Source organism: Dreissena polymorpha, chromosome 5, assembly GCF_020536995.1.
Source record: "Dreissena polymorpha isolate Duluth1 chromosome 5, UMN_Dpol_1.0, whole genome shotgun sequence".
Lineage (NCBI taxonomy): Eukaryota > Metazoa > Mollusca > Bivalvia > Myida > Dreissenidae > Dreissena > Dreissena polymorpha.
The window spans coordinates 61,173,461-61,188,063 of NC_068359.1; the positions used below are offsets into that span (position 1 = coordinate 61,173,461).

At 36.6% G+C, this 14,603-nt stretch overlaps 1 protein-coding gene across 5 annotated transcripts in view; it reads left to right on the forward strand.

Moving 5' to 3' along the window:
• LOC127881089 (DNA-directed RNA polymerase, mitochondrial-like) overlaps positions 1–14,603 on the forward strand; it is an 82,541-nt gene that overhangs the window by 5,821 nt on the left and 62,117 nt on the right. For all 5 annotated transcript variants that reach the window (XM_052428774.1, XM_052428772.1, XM_052428776.1 and 2 more), the window contains exons 3-8: positions 344–900; positions 1,512–1,592; positions 5,409–5,591; positions 6,465–6,599; positions 9,571–9,669; positions 12,205–12,369. In XM_052428774.1, coding sequence (XP_052284734.1) covers positions 344–900; positions 1,512–1,592; positions 5,409–5,591; positions 6,465–6,599; positions 9,571–9,669; positions 12,205–12,369 — 1,220 coding nt within the window. The remainder of the gene's footprint in view (positions 1–343; positions 901–1,511; positions 1,593–5,408; positions 5,592–6,464; positions 6,600–9,570; positions 9,670–12,204; positions 12,370–14,603) is intronic.

A 14,603-nucleotide genomic window follows, 5' to 3' on the forward strand; every position in this document is an offset into this window, starting at 1 on the left:
GTGAATTGTCAGTGTCAAAATGTCCGTCCACGGCCAGTCTCAAAGATGGAAAAAAAGCCCTGACAATTGAATCTGCATTTTGAACGGAATTCTGACATAATTGCAATAATTGCTCAGTCACATGTGGCTTGCATAGTAATGTTGTTTTTGTTTTGGTCTTTAAAATAGCTGGCCTCAAGCTGTAGAATAATAAACATCATAAAAGTAAAAAAATATCCAACCAATGCTTTACTGTGGGTCTATGAGCCTATGAGGCTTTACAAAGTCTTTGGGTAGACCTGTAAAGGCATGAATGACTTTGTCTTTAGGAATCATGTATTTATAGTTTTCTATGTTTGTTTAGCACTTTCTGCGAGAGCTTCTCAGTTGTCAGAAAATAGCACTGATCAGAACAACATTGGACAATCTAATCTTAGTGATCATCAGTCACAAACATTTTTGACGACTGAGAAAATTCCCCAGCATGCAAGACATCGGAGCCCTGATAGAAAGTCAAAGTTGCTAAATCAACATGTTGTTAAAAGTACAGATGATGTTCCTTTAGAGTCATCTAAACCTAAAGAAATTTCAGCTGAAGCTCAAGAAAGAAAACGTAAGAAAAGATTAAAATATCTGTCAAAAGAAAAGAAATTTCAGGATGCTTTAGATGAATATTATGGAAGGAAAAACAGTAATTTGAAGACTCAAACAATTCCGGAAAAATCTGACTTCTTTAGCGATGTTCATAAGCAGAGTGGAAACTTGGCTGAACTGTATCTTCCTGCTGAGAAGCAAAAGCTCGATGAAGCAAGAAAGTGTTTCAAGTTTAAGGAGAAACAATCGGAGCGTAATGCAAATCGTAGTGTTGACATTTTTGATTTGATTTCAAAAAGAAATGAGAATGTAGATGTTGAAGCTGAGGTGAGTATTTTGTTATGGATAAAAAATGTGTTGTGAATTTGTTTTAACCATTGTTTTCATACATGCTATTATATTTTGTTCTAGCTCCACCTATTTACTGTACAGGTAATTTAAGAATACTTTTAATAGATACAAGTAAACTTCACAAGCAGTTGGAAATACTTTATGACAACCTGTAAAAAATATAAGCATGATAACAAATGTAATTTATGTAGATCTTCAACTTGGATTTTCATCCAAATTATTTGTAATTTTAATTCTTGAATTTTTGTTGGCTATAATTTTTATTTGAAAATAGATTTTGGTTCATAAAACATCAGTTATTACCGTGTACATTTATTTGAGCCTTGTTCTTAGAAAACTGGGCGTAATGCATGTGCATAAAGTGTCGTCCCAGATTAGCCAGTGCAGTCCACACAGGCTAATCAGGGACGACACTTTCCGCTTTTATGGTATTTTTAGTTTCAAGGAAGTCCCTCCTTACCGAAAATTATGTTAAGGTGGAAAGTGTCGTCCCTGATTAGCCTGTGCAAACTGCACAGGCTAATCTGGGATGACACTTTACGCACATGCATTAACCCCAATTTTCTCAGAACAAGATACATTTTCAGTTGAGTGAGGCAGAAGGTGTAGAGTTGCCTAGCAAGGATCAGAGTCGCATGCTTCCTGAAGATGAATGGAACTTGTTAAAGGTAAGCAGGCTAGATGATTCAGTCAGTATTCCTGCTTGTTTGGCATTCCCCCATAAGAAGCAATGTGAAAATGGCTTTTGCAAACAGCATAAAACCAGAACAGCCTGCGAGTAACTCGCAGTCTGTTCAGGTTTTATGATGTTTGCTGTTCATCAGTATCTAAGGGTTGGAACTGAATCCTTTAAAACTTTGATTAAATAAGAAAGGCCTTTAGTAAAATTTAACTTTCTGAGGGACTAAAAATGCGCAAAAATACGTATCTAAGTGGTATAGGCCTAATGACACCATAATATTTTCATAAAATTTAAACATACATCAGTATTTGTAAAGTTCATAAACATACTAGCCTTAAAAAGAACCTGCTCAATCCAAGTTTCAATAAATGTTACATAACTTGAAGATGAACAATCCCAAATATCTGGGAAAATAATGCAAAATAATCCCAAATAAAATCTCAACAATTTAGCTCACATGTGGTGAGCTTTTGTGACCGGTCTTTGTCAGCCTTCCGTCCGTCCGTCGTCCACATTTGGTTTGTAAGCACTCTGTGGGCCACATTTCATGTGGGATCTTCATGAAACTTGGTCAGAAGATTGTCCCAATGATATCTCGATCAAGTTCAAAACTGGTTCATGCTGGGTCAAAATCAAGGTCACTAGGTCAAAAAATAGGAAAACCTTGTAAACTATGTAGAAGTCAGATTTCATGCCCAATCTTCATGTAACTTTGTCAAAATGTTTGCCTTAATGATATGTTGGTCGATTTCAAAAGTGGTTCCGGTCCGTTGAAAAACATGACCACCAGTCAGGGCTTTTTTTCCTTCTTTGGGACCCGCCGTAAATCGGCCCTTTCCCCTCAGATTTTTTTTCCCCTCAGAAGGTAAATTTTCCCCCAGACATCATTTTTTTCCCCTAAACTTTAAATACAGAAGTTAACCTGATCCAGTGTAGAAAATATAACATATTGCATAATTAAATTATCTGTTGCCTTGATTTTGTTTTAAAAACAGCAAAATATGTTGAATTGATTATTTAAGACTTTCCTTATTTTCCCCAAAATCCGGCGGTTCGCGTGATTTTTTTCCCCAAAATCCGGCATTTTGCGCGATTTTTTTCCCCTCAAAAAAAGGCCTTTCCCCAATAGATAAAAACCCCTGCCAGTGGGCAGGGCAGTTTTCTTAATTTGGCTATAGAGAAACCTTGTAAACTCTCTAGAATCATCATGAAAGTTGGTCAAAACATTGGTTTTATTGATATCTCGGATGAGTTCGAAAATGGTCCAGATCGGTGAAAAAACATGGCCCAATTTTCATAAAATTTGGTCAGAACATTTGTTTCCTCGATATGAGAGTTGAGTTTGAAAATGGTTCCGGTCCGTTGAATAACATGGCTGCCCGGGGGGGGGGGGGGAGCAGTTTTCCTTATTTGGCTATAGAGAAACCTTGTAAACACTCTAGAAGTCACAATTTTTGCCCAATCATCATGAAAGTTTGTGAAAACATTGGTTTTATTGATATCTTGGACGAGTTCGAAATGGTCCAGATCGGTGAAAAAACATGGCTGCCAGTGGGCGGGTCATTTTTCTCTATATGTATATAGTGAAAACATGTGAAAACTCTTGAAGTAACATTTTTTGCCCAATTTTCATGAAATTTGGTCAGAACATTTGTTTCCTTGATATTAGTGTTGAGTTCGAAAATGGTTCCAGTCTGTTGAAAAACATGGCTGCCGGGGGGACGCAGTTTTCTTATATTTATATAGTAAAAAAAGCTTGTGAACACTCTAGAAATCACATTTTTTGCCCAATCATCATGAAACTTGGTACAAAGATTAGTTTTATATATATCACATAATTAATGCCGTAATTATTAACCTTAGATTGTCCAAATTTTCACGAAATTATACAAAATCCTTGTAAACACTTTATAGGTCACAATTTTGTTTCAAATTTTATGAATCTTGGTCATAATATTTATTTTTGTAAGCAAAGTTTGATGTTTGGTAAGGGGGGTCAATTTAAAATAAAGGTCACCAGGTCAAATCTAACAAAAACAAAAACACTGCATATGCCAGAGTTTTGGTTCAATAAAGATGAAACTTGACCAGGATGTTTGTCTGGACAATATCTAGGTCAAGTTTGATGTTTGGTTAAGATTGAATGAACCGACTCCTCTCAGTTGAGCGAACTAGGGCCATCTTGGCCCTCTTGTTTATCAATAATTTCAATCAATATTACCTCATTAAATGGTTTTCATTTAGTCTATGTATTGCTTTTTGTGATTTTGCAGAAAGAAAGAAGCTTTGCTTTTTGTGATTTTTTTGCAACAAAAAAAAAATCCAAATTTTCTCGTTCGGAAATATATTAATTTTCTATAAGGGAGATTTTGGTAATTCTACACATTGAATCTTCCACTCGCACTTGTCAAGACCACATTTTCAATTTGGAAATGGTATAAATTAAATTCCTTAAAATTTTCTATCTGGATTACCGTATGTCCGAGTTACATAAACCATATTTACACCATTTCACCATTTTTCATTTCCTATTGTTTTGAAGAAAATAAACACAAATGGCGGACTTGTAGTCAGCAACTGGTGCGCCCGACTTATCGATCGTTGATTGGTTGATCGATATTTAGATAAGAATCTGATTGACTGTTGGCGAGATGTCAATTATTCAGAACTTTGTGTATGTATCCATGAATGTATTGCTGTGTTTTGTAAATTTATCTAAAATTAGGAAATGTTATGCCTGTTTGATTAAAGTGGTCTATATCATTTGAATAATTATAAAACTAAAATGTTCGTAAGAGTTTTGACGTCTTTATTTCTATTAATATTACCTCTTTTCCCAACATCAGAAAGTCACATCATTTGTGAATGTTTTGACTGGATTTTGGGACTTATATATATTTTTTTCAGGGGGTTTTCAGCACTGTCTGGGCATTTGGAAAAGGGAGGCATTCCCAAAGCAAACAGACCCTATCCCAAACGGAAATTATAAAAATTTTCCCAATTTCCAAAAAAAAAAACAAAAAAAAACTTTTTTTAAATAAGTGTCTTTTGACTTATGATTATTAGACTCTATATCTCTTCTTTTTTTTTCAACAACCTTAAAAATATATAACCAAGATTTTTTTATCAAAAACGCCATGAAAAGACCTGTTGTGTCAAAAAAACGTATTTGGTCCTTTTGGTCGATAAAAGTTTCCCAAATTTGCCACTTTTATCGATTAAAAATCCCAAAATGACCAGACCCCTTTTCCCAAAATGGCTGGAAAAAAAACCTGTTTTTGCAATTTGGCCTTTGACCTTGTAATAGTTATGCAAACAAGAGTTTCGCTTTGCTATTAATTATTAATGCATGTGCGTAAATTTCGCCCCAGATAAGCCTGTGCAATTTGTCAGGCTCATCAGTGAAGACAGTTTTGGCTTCTATGGAATTTGTAATTCAAATAAAGTCTCTTCTAAACAAAAATCCAGTTAACCCTTTGCATGCTGGGTAATTTGTCTTCTGCTAAAATGTCGTCTGCTGAATTTTTAAAATAAGCATTTTCTTCATTTTTTTTCAAAGAATACTATCAGAATAGCAAACAGTTTGGATCCAGATGAGACGCCACGTTTTGTGGCGTCTCATCTGGATCCAAACTGTTTGCAAAGGCCTTTAAAATTCGGCTCCAGCGCTTTAAGGGTTAAGGTGGAAAGTGTTGTACATGATTAGCCTGCCCAAACTGCAGTCTTATCTGGAATGAAACTTTATGCAAATATAATAAACTCTATTTTCCTAGATTGTGGCTCAATTGTTTTGATTCTTCAGCAACTCCGTAGGCAGTACCGCAACCGCCCTGCCAAGCTCTGGTCCGAGCAGGAAATGCAAGAGTTTGAACGAGAACTTGACGTGTTTCATGAGGAAGGGGATATTGTGCTCTACGAGGGAGACCATCTTGTAATCCCTGACGACCTTGACCCCAGCTCGCTGGAGGGCGTACTCACACGCAAGGTAGGTGTGTGTGCCACCAAAAGTCTGGTTGTTAAGTGTTTTAGTAATGGATTCAACATTCTTAATTAATGCTCGCCGGTTGTTTTTTTCTATGGACAAAGAATACAAACAAGTCCGGTTGCTGAGCGCCGGGTAGTTGTATGTAGGTCTCATGATAGTTGTCTGTTTGTCAAACCATGTTAACATTTAAATAATTTTTATGTCCCCCGGTAGGTTGGCATATAGCAGTTGAACTGTCCTTCAGTATGTGTGTATGTCAGTCTGTCCGTCCGTCGAAAAAAACTTTAACGTTGGCCATAACTTTTGCATTATTGAAGATAGAAACTTGATATTTGGCATGCATGTGCATCTCATGGAGCTGCACATTTTGAGTGGTGAAAGGTGAAGGTCATTGTCATCCTTCAAGGTCAAATATCTAATATATCGCGTCTGTCCGTCCGTCCAAAAACTTTAACACTGGCCATAACTTTTTCGCTATTGAAGATAGCAACTTGATATTCGGCATGCATGTGTATCTCATGGAGCTGAACATTTTGAGTGGTGAAAGGTGAAGGTCATCGTTCAAGGTCAAATGTCAAATATATGGCATCTGTCCGTCCGAAAACTTTAAGATTGACCATAACTTTTTATCCCCCGCCATAGACGGAGGGATATTGTTTGGTCGTTGATAAAGTGTTATCACACATTAGAATGTTCAGTCCACACAGGCTAAGCAGGGACAACAATTTCCGCTTTGATGTAATTTTTCGTTAAACAATAATTTAGTCTATGAAGAAAGTCTACACAGGCAAATCTGTGTCAACATTTTTTGCACATGCTTTAAGGCCAGTTTTCCTATAACGCGGCTTATTTATTACTTTCTGCATCCTGAAGGCTCTACAAAAAAAGGAAAAGCATGCGCCTGTCAAGCCCCTAGAGAAAGAGGAAGAGATTGTACGTATTGTGCGTAACGAGCATCAGAACAACAGCCTCCTGGCCTACGTGGATGCCTGTGTGTCGACTGGACTCGTATGTACTGTATATACCTATGTCACACGTTCACAAAATTATTGTTGCAAAAATATTCTTATTATACTCTTAAGTTCAGGTCTTTTCCTGGCCATATTAGAAAACATGCAATTCTGGGATTGGGAATTTTCATGCACGAAAAAACTACTGATTTGGGGAAAAACTAATTTAAAACTAGAAATGGCGCGGCAGAGGCCGACGCGTATCCCCACGCCGAATGTTTGACCTAGGTGTGCCCCAGGGTTGGTAATGGGGCCATGCATAGCTGAGATTGACCGTATTGTCATAAGAGAAGTTCATCATCAATTAGAAGTGAATTGGTGTAGAAATGAAGAAGTTATAGTAAAAGGCAATTTTGGGTGGGTGTGACATATGTGGGCAGGGCGCCCCAGGGTTGGTAATGGGGCCATGCATAGTTGAGATTGACCGTATTGTCATAAGAGAGGTTCAGTATCAATTTGAAGTGAATCGGTGTAGAAATGAAGAAATTATAGTAAAAGGCAATTTTGGGTGGGTGTGGTCTATGTGGGCGGGGCGCCCCAGGGTTGGTAATGGGGCCATGCATAGTTGAGATTGACTGTATTGTCATAAGAGAAGTTCAATATCAATTTGAAGTGAATCGGTGTAGAAATGAAGAAATTATAGTAAAGGCAATTTTGGGTGGGTGTGGTCTATGTGGGCGGGGCCCCAGGGTTGGTTATGGGAACATGCATAGTTGAGATTGACCCTAATGTCATAAGAGAAGTTCAGTATCAATTTGAAGTGAATCCGTGTAGAAATGAAAAAATTATAGTAAATGGAATTTTTTGGTGGGTGTGGCCTATGTGGGCGGGCGCCCCAGGGTTGGGATTGGGGCCATGCATAGTTGAGATTGACCCTAATGTCATAACAAAAGTTCAGTATCAATTTGAAGTGAATCCGTGTAGAAATGAAAAAATTATAGTAAATGGAAATTTTTGGTGGGTGTGGCCTATGTGGGCGGGGCGCCCCAGGGTTGGGAATGGGGCCATGCATGGTTGAGATTGACCGTATTGTCATAGGTGAGGTCCAGTATCAATTTGAAGTGAATCGGTGTAGAAATAAAGAAGTAAATGTAAAATAACCTAAAAAAATGAGTGATAATTTCTGACGCGGCCCCACCCCAACCCCTATAACTTTTGACCCAGGGGTCAGATCAAAATTCCAAATATTGCAGGGTCGCACATATGCTCATAGCTACCATGTGTGTAAATTTCAAGGTTCTAGTGCTTTTAGTGTAGGAGGAGATAGTGGCCAGGACGGACGGACAGACGGACGGACAGACGGACGGACGGACGGCGGAGATCACCACAATATCCCCACCTTTTTTTCAAAAAGCGTCGGGATAATAACTATTTATTATAAAAACAAAAAAGGATATTGTTTTGGCGTTGTTAGTCCATCCGTCTTTCCTTCCTTCCGTCAGTCCTTCCGGCATTTTTGTGTCCGGAGCCATATCTTGGAAGTGCTTTGGGGGATTTCCTTCAAACTTGGTATGAGTATTTATATATGGATAAGAGGATGATGCATGCCAAATGGCATTGTACACCATCGGATAATAACGGAGTTATGGCCTTTTGTATCTTGAAAAAATGCTTTTTTTGTGTGTCGGGAGCCATATCTTGGAAGTGCTTTGATGGATTTCATTGAAACTTGGTATGAGTATATACAGTAGAATTGCAATAACTGGAGCTGGCGATTTCTCGAATACTGGCGATTACTCAAGCATTAAAGAAAGTTCCTAGCATTTTCCTTTAATGTCTATATAAAAATACACGCGATAACTCAAACATGCGGTTTTCGATAACTCGAGGTTGTGTGCCGGTTCCTGAAAGGCATTTCACACCGAATTAACTGGCAATTATTCGAGGACGCTTTCTCGTCTGGTCGGTGCTAAAAATATTCGAGTTGTGAAAACAGCGCAATCAAGCTGACAAAAGACGCTCGATTAGGTGTGAAGGTAGTTGCATTTTGAGAAACACTGCAAATTGTCATCCTTTGAGAAGCAGATAAAAAGCTAAACAGTTTTAATGATAATTAAATAATTACCAGCAATCGATAATTATCGCGAAACGTTTTCCGCCATCAGTTCCGGAAAGCTAATGGGTTGTGACAATCTTCAATCCTTGACTTTGCGCAACACAAGTCTGACTAATGTACATTGTAACATAAAATGAAAAGTGTGTAGTGACTATGTTGTTTTTAGTGTGTGTTTTTTCATGCGCATGTACGTACCTTGTGTGCTTTTTTAAAAATTATTATGCTACATGTACAGTGAATATTGATGAGACATTTTGATTATATATATGTTTTGTGTGTATGTTGAAATAATTAAAAGAATTTACGATCATCTTAATTGTTTTGTTTATTATACTGTAACCTTAAGCGATTTTTACAAAGCCTTTGCTTTCTCTAGCACGGTCTTAAATAAATAATGCGTTTGCGGTCAGAATTAAGCATTATCAACCGAGACATTGAAAACAAATAATACCATGGATTACTCGAAACCTGCGATTACTCGAGCATCGATGTCGGTCCCGTGCTTCCTCGAGTTATTGCAGTTTTACTGTATATGGATAAGAGGATGATGAACGTTGGCGTTGTTCATCCGTCCAGAAAACTTATGTGTCCAGAAGTATAATGGCGGGGTATATCAATTCAACAAATATGCTTGTGTTGTTTAGTGAGGGGTCTAAGCAATGGTTGTAGTCATGTTTGTAATAAAGCTCAAGTCTAAAATAATGGAGTCTTTTCGGAAAAATGGAGTCTTGTTTCGGAAAGTCAGCACAGGTTAAACAGGGACAACACTTTTCCTTGATTTTCGTCTCGTATAAATTTTATTTCTAAGTTAAATTTCACTAAACAAACAGGGGTATTACACTCTATTTTCAACTGGGATCGGAAGGTTTGTAATCAGCCACATAAAATGAACGAGAGCGGCTGCTGTTTTCAGACACGCAATGCTGTGAGGATGCTGAATCTCTACAGGCAGAAAGTAAAGCTAGAAAAAGTGGAGATCTACAACATTGTATTGAGGGGACTTGTTAGAGAGGTAAAGTAGAGTTATGTCCCTTTTATAAGTGGGTTGATTAAGTGATCTAGAGCTGTCTCGTAAGAGCACCTGACTTGATAAGGGCATATACGGAATATTACGCTAGTCAATTGTTCCAAGAGTTTGTATCACTCGAATGGCTTGTGTGATGACGTATCACACGATGAGCGGAGCCTGGAGTGTGATGCGAAATAGCACAAGCCACGAGAGTGATACAAACTCTTGGAACAGTTGACTAGCGTAATATTCCTTTTATTATATACAACAACTAACGAAAACAGTTAACAATTGTAATTTTTACTTTAACAAAACTGACAAAACAATGACTAAAATGGTATGCCATAGTTTATTTAAGACGCTTATGAATACAGTTTATGTAAATTAACGTGTAAACATTCAAACCGGGAAAACACAGGTTTCCAACACGCTTACCTTAATGCCATCGTTAATCCAATTTTTATAACAATTAAGTTGACAACTTTAATCCGATGTTTATAACAATTTTTTTTAAACAATATGCACTTCCACTTCTATCTTCCATAACTTTATCGAAACTTAGTTTAAACCACACTATTTAATTGTATTCCTATCTAAATATGCATTTATGCATGATAAACACACACTTCAAAATACGTTTTTTACACATAGTTTACTGTTAAAAAACACCACGTCCGACATGTCCTTACAGAGTTTAGATAAAACTATTGTGTTTTGTCACAGAAATGACGTCACACGATGTACTACGTAAAACATTCCGTAATTTAAAATATTTCTATTTTCGGTGCGTGTAATGTGATGTCATTAAATGGGTCAATGTAGTCCGGCTAGTATGGAAATACGGAATTGGAAACAGCGAGTAGTGTAATACAGGATTTTTTATTTCAACGATTGATACAACCTGTGTTTTGTTAAAAGCATTAAACAGGTTTATAATAAATATTGGTATTGAACAGATCTACAAAACATAACAATTTGTAAAAGTTCTCAGGGCTTATTTTTTCCTTCTTAGAGAATGGCAATTTTTTCACAAATTTGAGTTTACAAACACAAATTTTCACATTTTTAACAAATTAGTAAACTCACAATTTGAAATATTTGCAACTCAAATTTTCTTTATTTTAAGAATTTTACGACTCAACTTTTCTTTATTTTAAGAATTTTACGACTCAAAGTTTCACAATTTATAAAGTTTGCAACACATTTTTGTTCACATTTGACTTTTTTTTTGACAAGATTGAAAATTTTGCAACTTATTTTTTATGCCCCTGGTAGTGTGGCATATAGCAGTCACATTGTCCGTCCATCTGTCACTCATTCCATTTTTTCCGTAATTTTTTTTTACGCAGCACTTTAGATTAAGAGCTGATTTTTGGTATGTGAGTCTGTCTACATGTCCTACAGATGAACTGTGAGTTGCGTTTAGGTCCATTTATATTTGGCAAACTTTTGGGCATTGGAATTTAAAATTTTCTCTATAATAACAATTTTCAGCAGTTTTTTACTCAAGGCATGCAGATATTTAGCTGATTTTTGGTATGTTAGTCTACCTTCAAATACAACAGATGGAGTGTGAGTTTTGTTCTGGTTCATTGATTTTTGTCAAAGTTATGGGCCTTGGACTTCATAATTTTCTGCAATATAGCTGCTATGTGGCTTCAAAGCACAGGGTTCGACATTAACTTTTTTTTCCAGCAAGACCGTCGGACCAGCTCCTCTTAAAATGTACTAGCCCGAACCTGATGTCTACTAGACCACAATTGACATAGCGAATGAACACAATTGTGTCATGTAACTGTTTAATTAGGATTTATCAGTAAATAATAAGTGAACACCAGATTTTTTTTATGCATAGAGTAAAACAATAAAATAAAACTTTTTTTTGCTTTTCTCCATCAAATTCAATCCATGGGAACTGACTCGACTTTCCATCTAGGATAAAATTGACGTTTTCGTGTTTCTTCATTTTTACGTTTCGTGTCAGTTTAAGCGTCGGATTCTATTTTTATTAACTGATTTGTCGGACGAAAATCCGAACTTGAACAATGCCATTGTTTAAATTACATTATCTTGTCTGCTACGCAAAAATGTTTACATTGACGATACCGATTTTCGATAGAAGTTGTAAAATCATGCTCTTCAGTTTTACGACACTGCAGAAAATCATTAATATTCATGACAACTTGACCAATGGAAACAAGCAATTTCTGCAGGAAGCTCTCCTTTGCGTCTAAAAATAGCGATGAATCATGAGAATGCTCCGCGTTTACTTAAATACACTAGTTTTGTTTTAATGTAAATAACGGATACGAGAGTAATTTTACACATTAAAAATAAAGGTTTTCACAGCAGTTAGTTATAGTTATATGAATCAGTATAGATTTTTTTATGTACGACAGTCGGACAAGCTAGCCCGCAGTTTTACTAGCCCGACCACCGATCTTTCTAGACAATGTCGGTCGGACATGCCTTAGTGTCGAACCCTGAAGCATAGTAGGGGGCATTGTGTTTCACAAACACAGGTCTTAATCACTCTAGAAAGCGAGCTTTGCTGAAGTTCGTCGGATGTTTACGTACATGCGGGAGGATGGCATTCAACCGTCAATGGAATCCTACATGCTGTGTCTCGCCTCGCTGGCCCCACAGAACTCTGAGTACGATAGACTCATGGCTTCCTTCATTGTCAAGGACATGGTCAAACAGGTACTTTCCACCCCCACCCCCTCCTAAGGACAAATAAAACCAGTTATATCAGGATTTGATCAAACTGCAAATTTTTATACTTGTGGTTTGCATCTGTGAGTCTGTCAGTCCATCAGTCTGTCTGTCACACTTTTCTGGATCCTGCGATAACTTAAAAAGTTCTTCATATTTTTTCATGAAACTTGAAACATGGTTAGATGGCAACATGGACATTATGCAAGTCATTTCATTTTGTTCCTATGTCAAAAGTTCTGGTTGCTATGGCAACAAAAAAAAAATGTTTTTAAAAATCTGACAATGGTGGAGCCAGTAGGAGACATATATTGCTTGGCAATAGTCTTGTTTACATTACTATATAGGGAAATTGTCATTTTTAGCTCCAGTGGCGCTTATGTCATGGTCCTGTGTCCGTCGTGCGTCCGTGCGTTATCTTTTTCTTTAAGCATCTTCTCCTAAAGTACTGGTCCAATTCTGATATAATTTCTCAGGAATGTTTCTTATGTTAACCTCTTTCCAATTTGTTCAAATTATGCCCCTGGGGTCAAATTTGACCCCGCCAACGAGTCAAAAATTTGAAAATTTGCTTATATAAGGCCTATTTTGTGAAAAGTTACAAAATCTTTCTGTCCATAACCATAGGGCTATCAAATTGGGTATGTAGAGACATCTAATAGTCCTCTAACAAATTTCTTCAAATTATGCCCCTGGGGTCAAATTTGACCCCGCCCTGGGGGTCACAAAATTGAACAAATGCTTATGTAAAGCCTATTTTGTGCAAACTTTAAAAATCTTCTTGTCCATAACCGTAGGGCCTAAGGCTACCAAATTCGGTATGTAGTGACATCTAATAGTGTTCTACTTAGTTTGTTCAAATTATGCCCCTGGGGTCAAATTTTACCCTGCCCGGGGGTCACAAAAATGAACATATGCTTAACATATCCGCGGCCCGCGAAATCTCTCCGCATTTTACACTGGTAGATTCTGCCTAAGCATTTTTATAACGAGCCATATGATTGGCTGTCTTTTCCTAATCTTCCAATTAAAATCAGTTTCATAAAATGTGTTTGGCATTTCGTATGCAAATGGCGCCGTTGTGAAGCGAAAATTAAGATTATTGAAATGACAAATATCAATCGAATTAACGACTGAAATCTTATAGTTTGGTAGGAATAATGAAATGTGTTTGTCAACGAAAAAGACTATGTTTTAGATACAAGAAACACATATTTTGTTTAGAAATGTGCACAGTGAATTTGTGTCACGGAAACCAGTGTTTCTGTTTGCAAATTGGGAGTTCAGTCTACTCGCAAAGTAAAACAATTTAAAAGAGGATCTTTCGAACATGGAAATAGACAAACATGATTTGATTTATATTATAGTGGATCTGTGTATTATCAGATTCATATGCATATTCTGCTTTATTATGTTTGTCACGCTGTTCAGTTAATTGAAATAGCATTGAACTAAAGATGTGAAATGCAAGATATTGAAAGGTAAACAAATTATATATATTAATTTAACTCAGTTTAATACATCATTAACACAAGAAGAACACTCAAGTGTGTTTGTTTATATTTAGTCCATTAACCTTGTTTGTATATAACATTTTATAAAAAAAAATGTATTGTTTTGTTTGTTTTCACCAAATGGTTAGTATTATTCTTTTATGTTAACATTCTCAAAATTCTTGTTTTATTATAGGCCCTATTTATTAAAAAAATTTTTTGAATGACATCATTTTATGATTTATATTTACAGATTGCAAAAAAATATTTGTTCAAGATAAACTTAACAACCAATTGTTACATTGAAATTAAGTGATTTTAATATTCAGTTGCAAAAAAGTAAGGAGAATCCAACTTAAAAAAGATGTATCTATTTAAAGTATTTTCTACCAATGCCGTGAACAATCCCCTTGTTTATAACATGACTGTCGCTAAGTCTATTACACCACCTGACCCGTGATTTTTGCCTAATTAGCAGAGTCAATGCGGGCATTTTGCTTTTTGGGTGTAAAATCACCGCGATTTCACGTGACTCTTCACTCCGACGTCGCGCGAGAGCAAAATAATCTATGCGCTAAATCCCCTCAATGTTGTGGTGATTCGCTGCGATTCGCCGCAATTCCCCGTGATCGCAGTGGATATCGGTGACATCGATGATTCGCCAATTCATGCATATAAACCGAATCGTATCGATAACTGTATACATAACGCTTTTCTAATGTTCACAAT